The sequence below is a fragment of the Bombus vosnesenskii genome, unplaced genomic scaffold (genome assembly GCF_011952255.1).
Source record: "Bombus vosnesenskii isolate JDL3184/JDL3185 unplaced genomic scaffold, Bvos_JDL3184-5_v1.1 scf7180000014201, whole genome shotgun sequence".
NCBI classification, from domain to species: domain Eukaryota; kingdom Metazoa; phylum Arthropoda; class Insecta; order Hymenoptera; family Apidae; genus Bombus; species Bombus vosnesenskii.
The window spans coordinates 21,320-44,562 of NW_022883400.1; the positions used below are offsets into that span (position 1 = coordinate 21,320).

The 23,243-nt window shown below is 36.9% G+C and overlaps 3 protein-coding genes and 1 pseudogene across 3 annotated transcripts; all 4 read right to left on the reverse strand.

The window, feature by feature from the left end:
• Positions 1 to 458: 458 nt before the first annotated feature.
• On the reverse strand, positions 459 to 783 carry LOC117239782 (GDP-D-glucose phosphorylase 1-like). Its single transcript, XM_033505598.1, has one exon. It carries the CDS (start codon positions 693 to 695, stop codon positions 459 to 461), a length of 237 nt encoding a protein of 78 aa, XP_033361489.1. The 5' UTR covers positions 696 to 783.
• A 3,799-nt stretch (positions 784 to 4,582) lies between these two features.
• LOC117239779 lies at positions 4,583 to 5,241 on the reverse strand. Its single transcript, XM_033505596.1, has 2 exons — positions 5,034 to 5,241; positions 4,583 to 4,818 (listed from the first exon to the last, which is right to left on the reverse strand). Exons 1-2 carry the CDS (start codon positions 5,239 to 5,241, stop codon positions 4,583 to 4,585), a joined length of 444 nt encoding a protein of 147 aa, XP_033361487.1.
• Positions 5,242 to 6,514: 1,273 nt separating this feature from the next.
• On the reverse strand, positions 6,515 to 7,267 carry LOC117239783 (annotated as a pseudogene).
• Positions 7,268 to 15,891: 8,624 nt separating this feature from the next.
• LOC117239780 (baculoviral IAP repeat-containing protein 7-B-like) lies at positions 15,892 to 17,393 on the reverse strand. Its single transcript, XM_033505597.1, has 3 exons — positions 16,473 to 17,393; positions 16,290 to 16,374; positions 15,892 to 16,192 (listed from the first exon to the last, which is right to left on the reverse strand). The coding sequence occupies exons 1-3, from the start codon at positions 17,349 to 17,351 to the stop codon at positions 16,002 to 16,004; spliced, it is 1,155 nt and encodes a 384-aa protein (XP_033361488.1). The 5' UTR covers positions 17,352 to 17,393; the 3' UTR covers positions 15,892 to 16,001.
• Between the last annotated feature and the right edge of the window lie 5,850 nt (positions 17,394 to 23,243).

Sequence of the window (23,243 nt, forward strand, 5' to 3'; positions counted from 1 at the left end):
TCTACAACTGCGGAACATCAGCGTGTGAGCAGCACATTTCTTCTGACAGCGGTCTCCTGTAATGATTGCAGATCCTGCAACTGGATCCGCATACAGGTAGCTGTGGTCACAACGGAATAACTATAGCGCGTTGTTTGAACGTACCTCAACTTTGTGCTTATGAAAACCGTACCTGGTAAGGCTTCGCGCCAGGTACAGATACGTGAAGAAAATAATAACGTATTTGCTATCGTAATCTAAAATCTCCGAAAAGTTTTCTATCTTATTCGGGATACCATTTTGTTAATTTATTTTCATCTCGACACAAGTTATAGATTAACTTAGGTATCATTTTTAAAAAATTATAGATTGTGGCTACTAAGTATAAAATATAATATGAATGAACAATAATTTTTTATGAATATACTAGGAAACTGATAAGAATATGATTAGGAATATATACGTATATATAGTAACAATTACTCACATTTCATTGACAAGTGTCCAAAAAGTTCGCAAGCTGCCAGATTAAACGCATGAATATCTTTTGCACCTTGAGTAGATTTTCTGGCCCAAATATAAATTCTTACGTCTCTGTACTCCTCTTTATTTTCTTTAATATTTGATTTACCTCTCGTAATATATATATTGTGTGCTATTTGTTTATTTTGCAAATAGTCTATTATCAAAAATGCCCAATTAACAAAGTCATCCATATTCTGGGCATTGGAATACTTTATACAAAATCCTTTTGCTGGGTAGTTTCTTAATATTTGTATAGGCCCTGCATGTTCTTCAAGATCCTGAAAAATAGTACTAGTGTAGATAATAATGTTATACAATAACAAATATCAGTGTTAACGAAGCTATATTGAAAAGAAAATTACAAAAGTTGCAATAAATAAGCAAAGAATTTAGCCTTTTATCCATCAGTGACATATGATAATTGTTATTTAAATTTTCCGGCATCTATTTCAAGAAGGTTTAATATCTGATAGACATTACAATTAGTTAGACTAACACGTGACGTTATATATCAATAACGTAACGATATATCAATTGTTAATCATCTTCACCATTAAAATGTAATTAAGAAAAGTGAAAGATAAAATGATTGTTTTATATTGTTCTCGTTAATGATATTAATTAGATTAAGTTGCATTTTTCTGTTAATACTCTCCACATATGTCAACAAATATACTGGATGAGTAATAAAAATGATTGTAGTAAGAAAGTTTAAAAGAAGATTGTAACGAAACAAATTATGAAATAGTATTGTTAAAATTATTACAATTGAAAATCAGTTTACTCTCTGAGAGACTTTCCTAATTACATGTTAGCATGTTTCTATACATCCAAAATAAATACTTGAGCAGATGTCTATCTTCTTCTACACCATTTACAATAGGAGGAGCAGCTACAAATTTCTTTTACTTGGGATGATAAATTTAGTCCCAGAAATAATTTTTATATCATTAATAACCATATATTTATTACATATTTTCTATTTTTCACAGAGAATGCTGCAAATAGCGAGTCAGAAGCTTTTAAACAATTTATATATGTCGGGTTATCATTAGAATTTAAGGCGCGTAACGATTCTTCGTTTGAATTAGCCATTGTTTTACGAGACAGAGATTATATTTACGCGAATATACAAGATTTTACAAAATATTATGAATATTGAGTTTAATGAATGATAAGATTAACAAACGATAAGTTTAACTAATAATTAGATTAAAGAATAATAAGTTTAGCGAATAATAAGAGTAACGAATAATATGTCTTACGAATAATAAATTTAACGAATAATGAGATTAACGATTAATAGGTTTTACGAATAATGAATTTAATTAACACTATTAACAATGTTCCTAGGTTCAAACGAATCCACGGTCAACGGGATAACTCTTTACTATGCATAGAATAATTTTAAACACAAAAAAATACGATTACTGAGACACTCGGTAAACTACTTGATGTATCACTTTCCAAGGCGATCGCACGAATGAATATCTGATGAAAATCTTTTTCGCTGTACGACTGCATTTGTTTGTTATATGCTCGCTGGAGGCATCGAGAAGGTTCCAATCGCCGTTGCTAGGCAGTTTCTGCCAAAAGTTTGTTGTATACTCTTTGGAAGCATCGAGAAAAATCCAAACGCCGTTGCTAGGCAGTTTCTGTCTGGAGTTTGATTCCTAATACAACGTGTGTCCCATTATATCGACATCTCCAAAATACAATTCTATGTGATTCCTAGGGAGAACAATACAACCGATCCACACCTTGGTCAGGCAAAACGTTTATCCCGTGACCGTGGCTACGTTTGGCGACCAGTTGTCACCTCGAACCCACTTTCGCTATCACAAATATCAAACAATTACAAATGACAATTGCTTAATTACAGCTATGATAAAATCTAGGCTAAAGCATTAGAAGACTTTTTCAAAATTGCAAAGGGAAGGCTCCGGTTTTCCTTTCATCTCCGACATATATATTCAGGGGCTCAGCTCCCTTATCGCGATAGTTAAACAAACGTAGTAAAGCTGTTGTCAAACTTTAACTAAAGTCTTATTTAAACCAAAGTCTTCCGTTGCTGAAGAATCATGATATTATTTCAACATCTCTTGTATTTTCTCTGCTGGTATAACCAGCAACCACGAAGAAGTCAGCCGATTTCCGTTTTCAAAATATTAGAACCAAACTTCCAGAATTTCAAGTCTACCAATAATATTTCAGCGACGCGGAAGACTGGCGAAAGTAACAATTTCACTTTAAATTACGCAAAAGCTATTATATTTGCAACAAAAACTTTCATACCACAAACTTACATAGCTACATGACATTATCGAGTGACAGCAATTTCGCTTTATGAGAAATAATATCCAAGCTATTAACCCCTTAACCTACGATTTACGTTCGAGAATTTTGGACCTAAAACGTAAACAAGCTATTACATATTACATTATATATTATATTTGGCCCGATCATCATACATCATACCACTGCCCGTTTACATTTGACCCGATTATCGTACTACGGGCTATGCCCGCAGTTGTAGGTTAAGGGGTTAATAAAAAGATAGAAATCGAAGAGAATGTTACAATCGTCCTATACCCCGCGGCGTACTTTTTATTTGCTTTGCTGAAATTATACGAATTATTGTATACAAGGCAATAATACTCCTTATTTTCTTCATGATTACGTTATTCATTTGTATTCTTCCTCTTGATGTTTTCGATGCGAAGTCTCAAATAACTGGCGATCAGTCAGGTTGCAACTGATCGCTTGATATCACAAACCGTGAACGATATTAACGCTCAAGGTGGAGGTAAATTAAAGATACCGAGTAGTAGTACGTTTAGTTGATTTATTTGCACTCTGTACATGAAGAGAAGCTAGCAAGTTAAGATGCAGAGTAATGTTGTGTTTAGTTGATTTATTTCCAGTGTTTTGTATACACGGAAAGAATCACTAGCAAGTTAAGATGTTGACCGATTGAAGATTGAAAAATTATCATCCTTCGGTGATGATGGTGCTGTCGCTGAGGAAAATTAGTGATAGTTGTATCTAACGCACGGAACCAGCGGATTCGTTGATGGTCCAGATCGCAAAGAGTTAATAGCCACGCATCCAATAAGCCAACACAGTTCACATTGTGATAAACATTCTGGCCTCTACCTTCCCCCCTTCAAACTGCTCGCGAATCCGTGAGTGTTCGGACGCGTACACTTGCTGTCGCAATCGAACGACAAAGACTAACCTGCGTCACGTACGTGCTCATGCTTGACCAATCTTCATAGTTCAGCTTTCATAGTTATTGTTGAGAATTGCGGATCGTAATCGCCGAAATAAATATGTAGTAACGTTTACATTACACGTAGAGATGATAATAAAATAGTTTTGTATTTATTTAATGTGTGATTTACATGATATTCATAGATAACCATTGCACGCGTTTCAGTACTCTTCTAGTCTCACTCTTTACTATGCGTACGAAACAGTGACATTCTTCTGTTCTACGAGCCGCTGCGCACGCACATACTCACACACATACTCAGACACATACTCATATCATACTCATATACATATATGTGAATCATTACTGCGCGGCTGATCCGGTGTAGCGCACAAAATTACATATTTCAATACACCTTAATTTTGTCCTACATATTCATTTGCTTTTAATTTGTTCTATTCACATAGATCGTAAATTCCCTCTTCAATTTTTATTGTAGAGCTTAAACGATAATTTTACCTTTTGAATAACTTATACTGTTTATAGACCAATCAACCCATTTTAAGAAGTAATCCGAATTATACTTACACTTCTGTATTAAAATATATTTTCTACTTTACAATTTATCCACGCGTTTCTCTGTTCATACATCTAATAACCTCAACACTAAGTAAGTCTTTACTTCTCCTAAATCTTTTATCGCAAATTTGTTTGACAATTTGTTTTTAACCTCATCGATTTTCCTTTAATTTTTCCCCACATATCAATAAGTCATCTTCGAATAGAACTAAATATACAACATCATTGATCTGATACTTTACATACAGATAAGAATCACTCTCGCTTCTTTGAATCCTAATTTTTTCATATAATCGTCGAAACACTTATACCAAGCTCTTGAACTTTCACGCAATCCATACAATGCCTTTGATAACTTAGATACTTCCCGCTTTTGTCGTCGTAACCCATAGGTTGTTTCACAAGTATTTCCGACTTTAGAGCTCCGTTTAGGAATACTGTTTCTACATCCATTTGCATAATTATTGAACCATATTGACAGCAATAAAATAATGGTAATTTCAACGCCTGCATTTCTTCTACTGGAGAGTATAAATCTTCCAGTACTTACTTTTGTTGGAAGCCTCGAACAACTAATCTCGCTCTCTGACAATTATCAGATTTATTCGTATATATCCATTTCAAATATAATATTTTCTTGTGTTTTAGTTTCTCTACTAATTGTCAAGTTTTATTTTTAATTAAAAAATTCATTTCTCGATCCATTGCTTCTTTCCATGAATCGCTGCCATCTCACTTAAAGTCTCTTGATGGATTTTAGGACTATCTGCGCTAACTACATTCACGTAAATGAGATATGAGCTCGTTTGGTCGTATCTTTGAGGTTTCTTTCTTTCCCGTTCTGACCGTCTCAAATCATTTGCTGTATCATCAAGTTTTCCTTCTGATTTGTTACTTAAGTTCCTGTTCTTTTTTTGTTTTAACGTTTTCGACTGTCTCGTCATTTATTACACTTTCGTAAAATTTGCTTGATTCAGTGTATTCGTCAAAACCTTCTTCCGATTCATCATCTGTTTCATCTTCTGCTTAAAATCCTAATAAATTCTCATTTTCACCTATAAATTCTGTGTCTTACGATTATAATTTTGCTGTTGATTAAAATTCTTAAAATTCTTCGTTGTCATAACCTACAAGTATACCAGTGTTGGCTTTTCTGTCCCTTTCCGAATTTCTTTTAATTTCAGGCACTCTCACGAAAACTCTACGTCATACAGTTCATAATTGTCCTATTATAGCGTTCAGATCTTCCATTTGGCTTGTGAACATAAGGTGGACATGGTTCTACGAAAATCCCCTTTTCCCTTACTAAATTGTACATATCTTTGTTTATGTACTCTTTGCCATTATCACGCCTTAGTCTCTTTATTTTCTTGCCAGTAAGATTTTCAACTTTAATTATGTATTATTATTTATTATTTTATTATTACATAGTCCATGCCTTTCGGCTTTGGATGACCTTTCAGTTTTATATCGTTTACCTATCACGCTTTTTACATTCTATCAGTCTTATGGCGTTATCACTTTATTGCCTGTTCCCTTATATCTATCTAACCTCTTTTCTTTGATGATTAAATGTATGAAAGGATACTACCGAAAAGTTTTCTTTTACTTCTTTGATATTGCTTTGTTCAACTCGTACATTTTATTCAATCAAATAAATACTAGGAAAAAACGGACTAATGCTGGAATAGCCGAATCATTACTAAAAAATATACCGTTACCAGAGTATAAACGAAGAGGACGATTATCGAAGGGAGATTTACCAAAGAGACTGTACGCGAAATATTTGAGTTATTTTCCAAAGCATATTGATCCAACAATATCGAAATCAAGGCCAGCAAGAGCCTGTAAAGTTTATACAAACCATAAAAAACGTAGCGAAACAACGCGGGAGGGCAAAATATGTAAAGTTCCATTACATGTCGGAGATGAAAGGACATCGAAACCTGCCCTTTGGAACTTCGGGATAATCCCCTAACACCGTAATCTAGATACTATCATAGGCATAATTAAACAATTGTCGTCTTTCGATCCGATTGTATTTGTTTGAGATTTGTGATAGTGAGCTTATATTACACTTATATAATACTCACTTATATTTTAAATACATTAGGTTTTGTAATTTTGTTTAATAAATATCACATAATATTATTTCAACATAAACATCGTGTCTTCCACAGATTATTAATCTTAACTTCAAGATTAAATTCTAACAGGTGTTGTCATATCTAAACCTAAGATACATTTCTTATGTGTAGCTGTACCTTTCTTTCTTTTCTTGTCAAATCATCGTCTATGTATCCACCCTTTTCCAATTTGCTTTTCTCCTTCGTTGTCCGTATCTTTTCCTCCATCGATTTCATCGTCGCCACTATTATTGTGTTCTTGCCCCCCCCTTTTATCATATGTGCTCTTTCTACTTCTGCCCCTATCTTCATTTTTTCGTTTATGAACTCCTTTACTGTCTCTTCATTGCTTCCTTCGTTCCAGTCCTTTAATTACTATGTGCCTTCTTCTTTTCTCTCTCTCTCTCTCCGCTCTGTCTTTCTCCTCCTCGATTCTTCTAATTCTGCCCAATGGTTCCTTTTTTTCCCTTTCCCACTCTTCTCTCTTACTTCTTTCCTCTTCCTCTTTCATTTCCCTCTTCATCTCCTCCACTTTTTTTCGAATATCCCTTTTATTTCTTTTATCATTGCCTTAAATCCTCTTTCCATTTTCTCTGCTTTTTCCATCATTACTTCCATTCCTTTCTCCCTGGCTGGTGTCTCTTTTTCTGTCGAGCTGTATTTGTCCAGTGTATTTTTGAAGACTGCCATATTTCCCATTTTCCTTGGTCTCCCCTTGTTTATCGCCATCTGCCGTTTCCCTACCTTACTTTGTTTTGCCGCGCTTCTGACCTCCTAACCTCTTCTTTTCTAGTTTTTTTTATTTGTAACTCTCTCTGGTTCTTGTCTTTTTTTCGCTTTTCTTTTGCTTTCTCCTCGTATGCTCACTCTTTATTTTCCCTTCTTCATGCCAGTTTGTGCGTCCTTTTCCTTTTTCCCTTCACACTTCACTTTTTCCACAGAGGTCTCCGTCCGCGTGTTACCCTTGCTCCGAACCGAACCGAAAACCCAACTTTATTTATATAATCAAGAAACAATTATAACTTCACTTTTTGATTTCAATGTATGGATCTATGCGCCTTTACTGTAGTGGTCTATAAATGTCAAAAAATATTTTGATCCATCATATCCGGTATTAGTGTGAGACCCATTTAATCCTTTCGCCACTGGAGGTTTCTCCGGCGAGGCGCTCCCGCTGAACGAGCCGCCGTGCCAAAACTGTTGAAATGTTATTGTTATTTCCTTGTATATTATGACTTAAAAGTTGGTGAATTAATTCCAGGTGAAATTTTGCCATTGATATTTGTTTGTCAGTTTTTAATTCATATAAACAATAAGAGTTCCAAACACACATATCTATTAAATGATAAAAATATTTTTATACAACTTCATACTTTTTCGCTCTGAATGAATGGTGTTGATAACCATGTCCGTTTTGTCCACAGTTCCCATCAACCGACTATAATCGATAATACGCTTTGCTTTTTTAATCATTTCTTGCGTGCGATAATGACGTTTCGTGTGAACAAATTTTTCATTGTGGAAAGAACGCAACATATACACTTCCCTCTTGTCACACCATTTCATTGCTAATAAAAGACTTGAGGAGCGGAAACTCGCTTCACCCATTTTTAATTTTTTCTGGGTAATTAGGGTGCCCTTTCGCCTTTCCTTTACAGTTCCACAGGTATTAGTTCCATTTTTATATAAAAAGATAAAAAGTACTGGGCTTGTGTACCAATTATCCAGATACAATGTATGGGCTTTGCCTAAATAAAGTTTCAATAGTTACACGACTATAGTCTTTGATTCGCAGATAATTTCATTTTCGCTGCTTACAGTACTCAATGATCCACTATAAATAATAAGACCCTGTACATACCCAGATTGGGTATCACATAAAATAAAAAATTTTATCCCAAATCTGTTTTTTTTAGAGGGAATGTATTGTTTAAACGATAACCTGTGGTCGCTGTTATTGATATTATGTAGTGTAAATGTATTGCTTAGGTGGTTTGAAAGTTCTTCAACTTGTTCTTCGTTGCTTCTTGCCCATGTATTATCTGCTTTTCTGATTGTCGGGACTAATTTGATTGGCTTCTTTATTTTTTTTTGTGGCTTTCCATAGGAAGTAGTTGGGGTTCTCGTGTGCAGATAGTGACTCTACGAATTTTATGAACTCGTTGTTATTGTGTTCTTTTATTTTGTTTTTTATTTCCTTTGCAAGTTTATTTAGGTGTTGTTACGCCGCCTAAAACATCTGCACGCCAGCACGCGCGACCGGACAACAACCGGCCTGCGTAACGTCACTTCGACCCTCAATAAACCTAAGGACCCACCATAACTTTCACTTCCCTGTATTGTTTCGCCATGTGTCTTCAATCCGTTTGTCTTGAAGAATTTCTAAAGCTTAAAAATATTCTCGAAACACAGTCGGTTTTTAGAGAGGTCCTTGGGTTTATTAGGCGCACTTAAAACACGGAGAAAGCGGGTATGCGCCCATTAGGAAAATCCGAATAGCCCTCTAATAAAACAAGCTAGGTTTTCCTCACGAACACGGTCATCTATCTGTGGCGGCACGGGCCACGGAACTTTTCAACGGCTCCGGATGCAAAGCGCGACGCCGCCAAAGCGCGACGCCGCCAAAGCGCAACACCGACGTGCCCAATGTACCATCGATATCTTCACTCTCTTTCCGCCGAATTCTCGGAAGAGCATACACGTGCCAGCACTGGCGGCACATCTAATGAATGCACGCTAGTGGGGGATATGGGCTACGAAGGGAAGAATCTGCGCGATCCGAAACAAAAGGGCAGGCAGTCTGTCTTACGCCATTAAATGTGTAACTCCTCGGTACTATTTGCATAGCAACGCGTCGAATGATCTCTCGGTGTCTATCGTTATTTGTTAGTTGTTACCAGTTGTCTGTTAAGTGTAATTGTTAATTGTTAATTATTAACTCTGATTGTTGATTAGTTCTAAATAAACTATTGTTCGTTAAAAACACCAAGAGTAGTTCCTTACGCACTTATCACCATACCACCTCATATCCACCACGATGGTAGGAGACTTCCTACTCATCCCTTCGAGCAGTAGTGCAGGTCATGACCAATCGACACCGCGGTTCGTTACCCTCACTTTTCCTAACGAAAGTGGGAACAACGAATCCGCGTTCTTTAGGCACAGGGCCACACCCACACCGAACTTTTCTTCCGTATTAGAAAAAGAGCGACAGTCAGTCTAAAAACTAACGCCTAACGCGGCAGTCTACACATAGCGCGAGAGTCGCATACTTCACGCAAACCTTTGTCGGTTCTCGATGTTGTCGAACATACATCTCCTCTCCTAAATATATTATAGTGCTAATACATCCACTACATACGTCCACTAATACATTAACTTTCATTATAAGAGCCCTGCTCTAGCGCACATATCTATCTCATCCTCGTGTGACAAGTTGTTATCTATTTATCTTTCCTCGACAGTGTAATCTAAGTGTTGGAAATATATAATTTATAATTCTGTGAATCACAGTGTTATACAAACTCAATCACCCCTATTATCTCAACGGAAATCAGGGGATCGATCAATTCGTGGTGTCGATTGTTATAATCGTAACGGGAATTTACGACTCCCGTCGACGTCTCTCCTAGCGACTACGTCTCCCCGCAATTGGTCGAACCAAACAGAAGATCTTGATACTACTCTTGAATATGTGCCTGAATTTAGACCATTGCGCCAATAAAATATTCCTGCAAATATGAATGATGAAAATGTATTTGGAGAAAATACACCAACACCATCACGTTACAGGACACCTCCAAGGGAGTAATCTTAAATTCAGAAGAAGGAAACATGTTTGTTTTACTAAAACATTACGGATTAGGTGAATACGTGCCTATATTTCTCGAACAAGAAGTAAATATGTTATTAAATTATATGTCTTATATATGTCGGAGATGAAAGAACACCGGAGCCTTTGGAATTTTTGATAATCCCGCAACATTGTAACCTAGAGTCTACTATAGCTGTAATTGAACAATTATAGTTATTCAATCCGATTGTAATTGTTCGAGAGTTGTGATAATGAGCTTGGGCTCGAGGCGACAGTCAGTCGCCGAACGTAGCCGCGGTTACGGGATGAACGCTTTGTCTAACAAAGGTATGGAGTAATTCTATAGCTCTCCTTAAAAGAAATATTCGTGGCGACACGCGACAGTAAACATTCCAACGGTTTCTGTCCTGTGACTCGCCACACGCAGACCCTATTCTTCAAGTAAGATGATTGCCAGATGTCGATGCGTCTCCGCAGTACATGTTCGGCTAGCCCGAGGGCCCGTTATAAATCTTAAGGTTTAGTTAACTAAAGTCCTTCAAACAGACAAACAGTCTTTGTCCCAACTACGGGAAGATAGGGGAGACATATTTTTCAACGAGCGGCGTCTCCCACTAGCAACTTTCCCTCGAGGGCGGCTAGCATCTTTTTCTAACCACCGATATGGAGATTGACCAATTAGCAGCAACGCCAATTTCCCTTACTTTCTGAACGAAGGCTTTTCTCGACGAATCCGATGATCTCGTATCCTTAGACACACCCCATTATAGTTTTCCTCTGTGGCATCATCGGGACGGGAAAGGCATTCTCGCTCGCGATCTCATTGATGAAAGGAGTAACTCTTTACGACCAGTGAATATTACGCGTCCGACTTAGATTTTGTGAGTACGTTCATCTATCATCCCGTCGACCGCGGATTCGTTATTGAACCTAGGATCATTGTCATTAGTTTCTCGAGTACCTAACTACCATGGTTACTTGTCCGGTTCTATAATAATCGTATTTGCACTAGTCAATGTCTTCTCTATTGCATAACGACAACGTGTAACCCAAACGAAGATTTGTTTCACGCCCCTAACCCTAATTCTAATGTAAACCCGACATCAGAAGTGGGATCAGTGCCGGTTATAACAGTGCAAGAGCTTACGACCATCGTGCGCGAGTTAATTCCGTCGGTTGTGCAAAAATCGAGTGTGGAACCTAACAATTTTTCGACTCCGCTGCCTGGTGCGCAGCTACCAATCTGATTATGGAGGAGGATCCTTTACAAAGCAGTGCCCTGAATATAATTTCAATACCGAGTGTCGAATTGACTTCTACGTAGTGGAGGCGCTAACTGGTAGATCAAGCCATCCGGGTGAGTCGTTTCCATTTTACCCCGATTTCGGAGCCGAGTGTTCGCTAATTAAAGAATCCGTAGTCTTGAGAATTTCTGGCAAAAGAACGATTGATATAGTAGTAATGCGAGGAATAAGAAATATCGGTACTAAACGTATCGCTCAAATCTTGTCCGTTGCAGGTGTCGGTGGTTAGAGATAAACTTTTCATGTTCTCGCTGATAGTTATTTAACAATACGATATCGCGATTACTCGTTAAATTTTAAGCCAAGATTTTGACGTAATATTACACAAAATAGCCTCGCTATGTGTAAAACAAAAATAATTAATGCCTGTAATAAAACCGCTGAAAACGAGATCGATGTTAATGAAGTTGATAATGAGGTACGTGGTAGCGATAAAAGTCGACTAATCTTTCTTTTCGAAAATTCAGAGATTCATCCGTTACGGGTTCCCTAAGTACTCGTACAAAAAAATACAGGCCAGTTAGAAGTACAATTAATTGATCCTAACATCGCCGTACAAGGAGTCCTAATAGACTTCGCGAGCGCAGAATAGTACGTGATAGAACAAGCGACTTAATTACAGCCAAAAATCATAAAGCCTAGTAATTCACCGTTCGCGAGCCCTGTGCTACTCGTGAAGACGAACAATGGTTCAGATAGATGATAGGTAGATTTTCGAGAACTAAATAAATATACGGTCGCGGATCGGTATCCTTTACCCCTCATTGCGGATCAAGTCGCGAGATTGCAAAAGCGAGATATTTTATTATTCTGGACATGGCCGGTGGGTTTCTCCAAATCCCTATTCATCCTAATTCTAGGAAGTATACAGCATTGATTACCCTCGATGAACAATTTGGATAATAAGTTGTTGTTTTCTTCGAATTCTTTTGTACCTTTGTTCGATCCATTCGATGTCCTTTATTTGCATAACATAAGTGCGTGCGCGTTTAATGTTTCTTCCGGAAGTCATTTTCGGGACGGCGATACTATGCTGAATCCGTCGAAAATGGGGATTCTTATATTTTCGGACAACCCTAATAATTGTGCAACTCATACTTGTCTAAATATTCTAATATTTATGTTCTTCCTTGCTACAATTTTGTAAACCATCAAAGCGTTTACTACGGAAATCCTCAGGAGTAGTCGCGTGCCAAGTCTTCTGTAGCATTTGACGCTTTTTAATTGTGGTGACATAAGAAATCATTTGGTCAGAGTGATCTGTACTACACTTTCCTTCATTGTATTCAGCAGCGGCGAACAAACGAAACGAGAGATCGTTCTTGAGATTCCTTTGAAAACACGTGTAACAGCCAACGTGCCATTCGTACGTTGTCGCCTATTTGGATGATGTCCTAATTATTGCCGACTCGATAGATCAAGCTCTAAAAGTATTGCACACTGTACTAGATACCCTTGTAAAAGCCGGATTCTCCTTTAACTTTTCAAAATGTTCTTTTCTGAAGGCATCGGTACTCCATTTGGAATATGTAATTTACGACGGAGAAGTTCGTCCCAATCCGGGTAAAATGCACGCCTTGAGTTCTTTACCTGCGTCAACGACCGTCACACAGCTCAGGCAGTTCATATGTTTAGCTCTTTATTTCCGAAAATTCGTCCCTAAATTTTCACGGGTAATGAAACCCTTGTATGCGCTTACTTCCGATAATAAAAACACGACTTGGACAGATAGGCATGGAAAAATAAGGCAAAAGGTAATTTCCGCCCTGACCGACGCGCAGGTGTTAATGGTATTTGACCCGAACTACCCGATAGAACTTCGTATCGACGCTAGTTCGGATGGATATGAGGTTATTTTAATGCACAAGATTGAAGGTAAAAATAGAGTAATAGAATATTGCAGTATAAGAAGTAGCCCTGCGGAATGTAGGTATCATTCTTACGAACTAGAAACGTTAGCAGTTGTTCAATAAAGTGCGTGAAAAATTCAAGATAACTTAAGCATAGTATTAAGATGTAAGCATAGCTTTTTTTTATAGAGACTTGCTTGAAATTCTCCCTTAGAAAAGAAAACATTTTTTAATAACCTCGCATGGCTGAATGAAAACCTTTTAATCTATTGTGATTTTTAACGACTAAACTTCAAGTTTTCCAATAGCGTATTTCCTGTATTTTGAATTCTTATTCACTCCTTGCTATAGTACTCGCATCGAATTTTTGACACCATCATCATCGACACCATGTAGTTCTCCCATAGAATGATAGAGATGGCTAGCGCGTTACAGGTGAGTTGAAGATCATGTTGAAGGACAGAGATAGTGTCGAGGTATCGCACTCTCTCTCAGATTATGCAAAAAGTAGGGAGAATACGAATAGTATTCATACATGCAGATATCTATACTAAATACATAAATGTACAATAAGTATAATAGTGTTTTCGACTAACTTTATGTTAGGAAATCAAAAATTATTGACCTTTAGAATGCGAAGATAGAAAATGGAAATTTTAAGGCGGGGGATCTACTGGTTCAAAAGTTACGACTACGTAAAACTGAGCATTCTTTCGCTAAATTACGGCCATTTTTACACGTTACTACGTCATTCAGTTGGCCCGTACAGATGACCATTGTACAGAAATTCCTTAGTTTATACAAGTTCCCAAGTATTAACTACCATAACAGCTGGTAACATAACATGATGGGCGAAGAGTAAGAAATTTCTCAAACCTAATTCGATCAAAGTTCAAAATCATATCATGAAATGGCCGCCATCGAAGTGTATTTATGTATTCACAGCCAACGATTCTATTTACTGAACGAATTAAAAATATAAGTCGATATAGCGAACAAATAAGTTGTAAAACACCTTGAAAATGCTCTTGAAAATGTATTGCAATCATAAACTTCTAACTAACAAATTCCTTGCTTCAAAACTTCGAAGCTTTATTAATATAAAAATTAGAAATGTCTTTTAATCGGCATAATTTAACGAATTGAAAACAGGATAAGTGAGTATAATAAAAGAAAAAGTAAGCCACGATTCTTATGGTTGGTAACTGGTGGTACAAGCGGAAAGGGGGTGATTCTACGTGAAAAGAGAAGTCGAAAATATAGTTACCCACCACCCTGTATATATACATATACATATATATATATATATATATATATATATATATATATATATATATATATATATATATATATATATATATATATATTGTTACGACCGTTCGCGGAGAGACGCGGTCGCGAGAAAAACGCGTCAGCGAGAGGCGTAAATTCTCGCTACGATTTGGTGAATCGACGCCGCGAAGTAGTCGTTCCCCTGTTTCGATTAGGATAACAGAGGTGGTGGATATGAATATGACACAGTAGTAAGTTATATTTCACCGTTTATTCCACAACTTATAACGAGGATAGTTACACTGGTGCGTATGTACGAGATGAGTGACTGAGTGATCTGCGGGTGTGTATACCCGCTCGAAGGATGTTGACCGTTCGAAGGATGCAAAAACAGTACTCTTGGGAGACGATGCTGTCTCGGAGGAGAGCTAAGGACGAGTGTGTCTAGCGCACGGGACCATCGGATTTGTTCGTGACGATTTGAGTTAGGAGAGTGAGGGAGTAGGCTTCGTCGTTAATTGGTTGGACGAAGGGTCTTAACCACCCTCGAGAGAAAGTGGTTAGTGGGAGGAAAGTTGCAGCGTACTTGACAAAAACTAACTTTCCCTTTTTCGCCGTGGTAGACAATAGTCTCTAGAAATTCCTCCGAACCAGATGTTTGTTTCGTTTGAAGGACCTTTTCTAGGAAATCTATGAAATTTATGGAAGGTCCTTGAATCTATGGAGGATACGCTGGGAGTATCCGAAGACATCTGGTTGCCATATTGCCCGCGGTGTGTGGCCTCGGCTAGGTAGAGTGTTACGCAACGTAACATATATATATATATATGTATGTATATATACATATATGTATGTATATATGTATGTATATATACACATATACATAAATATATATATACATATATATATATATATATATATATATATATATATATATATATATATATACATATATATGTCGGAGAGGCAGTGGAGATAGGGTTGTCGGTGTTTGAGGAGTCTTCATTGAAGGTAGCCATCGTTGCGGTGTAGGGAAGATACGATTTATTGACACAGGTATGAATAACGCAGGTTTGACAATCTATCACGGCGGTGAGACGTCCGCGACACTAGTGACAGTGATCTCCGGTTCAATAACAAATCCGCGGCCAACGGGATGACAGATGGGCGTTCTCGCTGAATCTAAGTCTGACTCGTAAAAATAATTGCTGAGCGTAAAGACGTTACTCTTTAGTCGACGGGAGCGCGTCAAAGAATGCCCGTCATGTCATTTTTAAGAAATTATAAAGTATATTGATATAAGAGATATGAATAAGCTAATTTTTACATGTGCATGCATTACGCGAAAAATGTATGGGTAATGGCCTTGACTTTTCTTCGGCAAATGATGCATGTTGTGAAAGCTGGTGAACAGTACTGGCATGTTGCTAAATGTCCACAAGGTAGGAACGTAATTGTGGCTTCTCGTTCCGTGCAAACTTTACACGAACGAGCATCTTTCAATGGTCGATTTTCTTCCTCCAGAGTGGCTAAAATAGTAAAAAGTACATCTAATTATAATATATAATGAAATTTATTATATGTATACGGATTTCATTCATCTGTGTTTTTATTTTTATTACTTACTAATTTTCTCAACGAGAGTCATTTCATTGGTAACATTTTCACTATTGGATCTCTCAGGATTCTCATCTGTACTTTCTATTGGTGCCTGAAATAAATATAATGTACATAAGTATATATTGGAATTATTAATTATACACATTCTTAATTATATATATTGTTCAGGGTATGAGTTTTTATACTTACACCTTCAGCAGTTTCATATAACTCCTGGTCTGTTATATTATTGACATATTCCCAGCCCAGTGCTGGAAGAAGATGATAACATCTGGGAGACGAAATCATATGTCTGTCCCATGGATCGTCTTCTGGTCTCCAATTGCCTATACAAATTCCACAATGGTAACAGGTAGTGAAATCATTTATTCCGGTGTAGTAGAAGCCTGCATGGGCTAATTCTTCACTTGGCTGTGTCACATCTATAGGCCATGTTGCGAATGAATTTAATCTGGATTCGTAACTAGCATATTGCAATATTTCTGGTTTCTTAACACTTTTTAGTCCCAAACGGCTAAGTTGATATGCCGTCGGGGTGCGTGAGGATCTTAAAAATCCATGATCATTAAAATCAAATGACTCTTGATATTGTAAACCATGAGGACAAGATATATTTCTATTTCTTCGTTTTGTCCGTGGAACTTTAGCAGGACTTGCTCCAATTTGTACATTATTACAACGTTCATTGCGGATAAATCTGCACTCTGGAGAACACATCTCATGAATCTGCATGGGAATATCACCCACCGACCACTGACTTGCCACCAATTGACATTCAAAGCATCTCACTACATCCAAGTTTCCAGTATAATAGAATCCTGTAGCTGCAAGACTGACAGGGTCAATGAAAGATACAGGCCAATTTCGAAAACTCGAACGTCTTGCTTCTTCTAACCGAAAATCATAACAATTTTCTAGAATGTGCCGCGATGTGGATGGAACCGGCGGCATTTTTATCGGCAGTATCGGTGGCATTGTCGACGTGGACGGTATCGGTGATGTCAAATCAATCACCGTTGCTGAAGGTACAGGGGATGGTATATCAACCATAATTACTGGACGTTCCATAGACGTCGAAGGTACGGCTATCTCTGTTAGGGAAGTGATACATTTACACTGTACATGAGAGTGTGTGTGTAATGGTTAGAGGGCGTCAAGGTCTTAGTGGAGACAAAAGACTGTTGCCAGATGTTAGAAGAATCTAGGATAGTCGGTTGGCGACCAGCGTGCGTGCAAGACGTTCTTCAGAGTATAACTGTTGTGTGGGAAATATAGTCAATTATTTGTATTCCCAAATCCTCGAATTTTCTTAACATGGTAGCAGAGCGTGATTACTAGTTTTGCAAGATATTTAGTGCGTGGTTACGATCTTGCGAGTGAATTTTCAGTAAAGAAAAAAAAACTTTCAGAGAAAAAAAAATATACTTCGAGCACGTAGGAACGCTTGAGTAAGAAAAGAAAAAAAGAAGAATCAATTAAAATGGAGAGATCGGAAATCATGATACCTATATTCGATGGTGAGGATTATGGAATGTGGAAGCAAAGAATCACGATGTTTCTCAAATATAAGGAATGCGAGGTTGTTACAACTAGAATGAAGAACGAAAGAGACGATGAAGACTGGGACAAAAAGGATTTGAAGGCGATAAATATAATTTATAGTGCAATATCGAACAGACAATTGGAGTATGTTAGGGAAGGAAAAACGGCGTATGATATAATAAAAAGGTTCGATGAAATGTACTTGAAAGAGTCGACGGCACTGCAGATCGTATGCAGAAGGAGATTGGAAAACATAAGACTGGAGAACTACAGTGATTCAGCATCATTCTTTAACGATTTTGAGAAATTAATCAATGAATTAAAAGGTGCGGGCGCACAAGTAAGTGAGAGGGAAAAGCTGAATTACATGCTGAATACGTTACCCGAAGAATACAACTACATAGCGGACATAATAGACGCATTGAAAGAAGAGGATCAAACGGTAGCGTATGTAAAAAATAAAATAGAGATAGCAGAGAAGAAAAATAAATCCAATCGAGGAGAAAGGCAAACCAACGCCTTTTCTGCAAAAAAGGAAGGATGCTTCAGATGTGGAAGATTAGGACACCTTGCGAGAGAGTGTCAAACTGGCGTCCAAGCGGGAAGCAGTAACAGCTATTGGCATGGGCCAACACGTGGTCGAAACAGAGGAAGAGGGAACAAAGGCAATACGAGCAGAGGACGTGGAAACTTTCATCGTCAATCAACAACCGGCACGGGCGAGCATGGAAACTCAAGAGCAGGCATATGGACAGCAACGGCGCACGCAGCAAACAGCAGTGAGACGAATGAAATAAGTAAGAACGAAATAGTGTGGCTATTAGATAGCGGTTGTACCGATCACATAATTAATAATATAAATTATTTCGATAAATCTATCGACCTAAAAGAACCGGTAAATATATATTTAGGCGATAATAGACCGATAAAAGCGACAAAAGTTGGGAATGTTATAAGTTATCTTGAAGCATTCGGAAAACAAAATAAAATAAATATGAGGAAAGTATTTTACGCGAAAGAAATGTCCGCAAATTTGATTAGTTTAGGTAAACTAACAGACAATAAGAATACGGTTATTTCCAAAGGAAATATTGCGAAAGTAATAGATGAGGATAATATACTTACAGCTGTAGCGTTCAAAGAGAATGGGACATATAGAATAAAAAGTATATTGAAAGGGAAGAAGCACTCAGTAAACAGCGCCGAACGTAGTGGTATGAGTAAAAAGGAAAGATGGCATAGGCTGCTAGGACACGTAAATTTTAAATATTTAGAGATTTTGGGTAAAGAGCAGCTAGTGACTGGCATACCGAATGAATTTGAAAAGGAACTTTTGAAATGTAGGGTGTGTATAGAAAGCAAAATGCATAACTTACCTTTCAAAAATAAACGAACTAAGGCTAAGGAAATAATGGAAATTATTCATACGGACGTATGTGGTCCCTTTAAGAACACCGGATTCAATGGAGAAAAATATTTCATTTCATTTATCGATGATTATAGTAAAATAGCTAGGATCTATTGTATAAAATCAAAAGATGAGGTCTTTGATTCTTTCGTACAGTTCGTAAATGAAGCCGAAAATTTAACGGGCAAGAGGTTAAAAATATTAAGATGCGATAATGGTAAAGAATATTTAAATAATCGAATTTATAAATTTGCTAGGGATAAAGGTATAAGAATAAATAATTGCCCAACATACGTACATGAATTAAACGGGACAGCGGAAAGGTATAATAGAACAGTGATGGACATGGCGCGTTGCTTGTTAGCGGAAGCGAAAGTACATAAAAGGTACTGGCCGGAAATAGTTTGTACAGCGGCATACTTGAAAAATCGAATATTAGCGAATACTATAGAAAGAAAGACACCTTTTGAAATATTCTTCGGGAAAAAACCAAGTGTTAAAAATCTACATCTATATGGAAGTAAAGTTTTTGTAAGAAGGCCAGAACAAAAAAGAGTTTCCAAATGGGACAAGAAGGCAGATATGGGAATTCTATTAGGATATAGTGAAGTAGGATACAGAGTCTTATTAGGTGGGAAAATAACAATAGCTAGACATGTAGAGGTCATAGAGACAGACACTAAATGTATCGGTTTTGAGGAAAATTCATCAGAGGCAGATAGAAATGATAGCGAAGATAACTATTCATTGGTCGGTATGGATAAGGAAGAGTTAGAAGGTAGGAAAGATGAAAATAATAGTAGTATTGAAAGCTCAAACACTCCTAGGAGATCTACACGTATTAAGAAAACTCCAGTAAGGTATCCAGAAAAGGAAAATATTTGCGAGATGCATGCAAATTATTGTAAAGTAGATATCCCTCGTACATTTGAGGAGGCGATTTGTTGCGAAAATAATGAAGTTTGGAAACAGGCTATGGATAAGGAAATAGAATGTCTCTATAAGAATAAAACTTGGAAATTGGTAGAAAGGGTAAAAGGCAAAGAAGTATTAGATGTAAAATGGGTTTACACGAAAAAATCAGAGGACAGGTATAAGGCTAGATTAGTGGTAAGGGGATTTCAACAAAGAAACGTAGCCGATGACATATATTCTCCAGTGGCGAGTAATCAGACCTTTAAGATATTGCTATCATATTGTTGTCAAAATGGATTAATAATTGAGCAAATGGATGTAGAAACTGCCTTTTTAAATGGTGAAGTAAGCCCGAAGGTATATGTAAATCAACCAAAGGGATATGCGGACGGAACGAATAGAGTTTGTAAATTATCGAAAGCGCTTTATGGGTTAAAAGAAAGTCCGAGGGACTGGTATGAGTGTTTTGATAAGTATGTGACGAGATTAGGTTTTAAAAAGAACAATATAGAGCTGTGCCTATATTCTTATGGAGAGGGAGAAAATGTTGTTTATTTGTTAATATACGTAGACGATTTGTTGATTTGTAGTAAAAACAAAGGGAAGATACAAAGTGTAAAAAAATTATTATCTGATAAATTTGAAATGAAAGATTTAGGTGAAGTAAAAGAATATCTTGGAATAAATATAGAGTATGATTATTTAAAAAATGAAATGAGATTAAGCCAAAAGAAATACACAGAATCATTAGCAAACAAATATAAATTACATAATAGCAAATTGTACTGTACACCTATGGAGACCAACTTAAAAATTGAAAAAGCTGAGATAAATAGAGAGGACATTGGATACAAGAATTTAATTGGCGCATTGCTGTATATTAGTGTAAATACCAGACCCGATATAAGTTATAGTGTGAATTATCTGAGTAGATTTCAAGATTGTTGTAACGAGACACATTTTAAATATGCCTTGCGAATATTGAAATATTTGTACCGGACTAGAGATTTAGGGCTACATTATAAAAGAAATGAAAAGTGCGAAACGATAGATTGTTATGTGGACGCTGATTGGGCAGGAGCTCATATAGATAGGAAATCGACTTCTGGGTATGTAATTAGATTGTATGGAAATGTAATTGGATGGAAGTCTAAAAAACAAAGGTGTGTGACAATAGCCTCGACGTATGCAGAGTATGTAGCTCTATCGGAAGCGGTGAGCGAAGTAATGACTATCAGAGAACTAATGAAAATCTTCGATGTAAATGTAGACGATAACCCTGTAAAAATCTATGAGGATAACTCTGGAGTAATGAGTATAGCAAAATACGGAACTTTTACAAAAAATTCTAAACACATCGAAGTTCATTACCACTACGTTCACGAGTACGTAAAGGAAAATAAGATAAACATAATAAAAGTAAGTACAGAAGAAAACACTGCGGATATTTTTACGAAGGCACTGTGTAGAGAGAAATTTGAAAGGTTTAGGTCATGGATGAATGTAAAATAAGAGAAATGTAAATAAAGCGATAAATTTTAAATATTTTGTTAATTCGACAAGTATGTAAATAAAATTAAGTGTACAGTATAAATGTAAGGAGGCGTGTTAGGGAAGTGATACATTTACACTGTACATGAGAGTGTGTGTGTAAGGGTTAGAGGGCGTCAAGGTCTTAGTGGAGACAAAAGACTGTTGCCAGATGTTAAAAGAATCTAGGATAGTCGGTTGGCGACCAGCGTGCGTGCAAGACGTTCTTCAGAGTGGAATATAGATGTATAACTGTTGTGTGGGAAATATAGTCAATTATTTGTATTCCCAAATCCTCGAATTTCCTTAACAATCTCATCCGCCGATATTGAATGAACCGGCGGATTTGAATCATCTGACAATTTCGAAGGAACAGGCGTTAATTCTTCTTCATCTTCTGAAGATTCTGTATCATGTTCCATGAAATATCGGAAGTTGATTGTAGGAATCATTTTATCACTTTAATTGTAATTTAATGCGCCTTCAAACCTATTTAAAAGAAAAAGACATTGAAATATCTACTAATTGTAAATGACTTAAATATATTATATATTACAGAACATATATATAACATATATTAGAGAAATATATAACAGACAAAACTTACGAATATCAGATGTTCACGTTCCGCTTCAACAGCTCTCCAATTCTTGACAAATATTTAATATCTTCCTGTATATTTTATATTTTTAGATTTACTAAAACTGCCCAATCGTACAAACGAGCCGCACAAACTCTTCGACCATCAGTGTAATACTGAACCTTGCTGGTAGTATGTACCGAGAAGCTACTACCTGCTTTCTAGAAATCTTATCCCTACCCACAGTACCCAGTAGCAATATACTCCAAGGCATGCCCACTGTGCAGATTGGGCAAGTTGTCGACCAATCAAATTTCACCGATGCTCCGCCCCCTACAGTACTGTACTGTGCTGTGTAAAATAATGGATGCTCGCTAGGTACAGCGTGAAAATATATCTCTTATTTACTCCCTTTCGAAAATGATGCCGCTTTTGAAGGAATTCTTATTTACTCCGCTTTCACTTGGCAATATTAACACGTTGTTTAAAATATCAGTAAAAACTGCTACGGAGCCTAGAGAGTGAAAGAGAACGACAAAAATTACACTTTATTATTGACAGATATAATAAAAGAGGAGATGATAATAGATATTAGGTCCTAATCGAGTTTTCGTAATATCTCTAGTTCGACATTGTCTTCCTACAACTCTCACCGGAATTTCTATATCGTTCTGCTTCTAATTTGCAATATTCGGAAACTCCTAATCCGTACGTTATTTCGGTTCAGGTGGCCACAGTCCCAAACCGACCCTGCTTTCTGGTGGGTATAATATTTAATAGAAGAATAACTGCTGTCGTAAACAGTATAGTCTAAGGTCGTGGTAGTCGTTACTTTATGGCATCGTACACCTTGTGGCGTATACCCTGCCCCGGTATTAATCATCGCGCATTACAATAAAATTATTTTTACAAGTAAGTACGCACTTCTTCAATATGTGAAACATCTCACTCAGAGTTTCTGCAGGAAAGTTCTCTCGCGATGCGA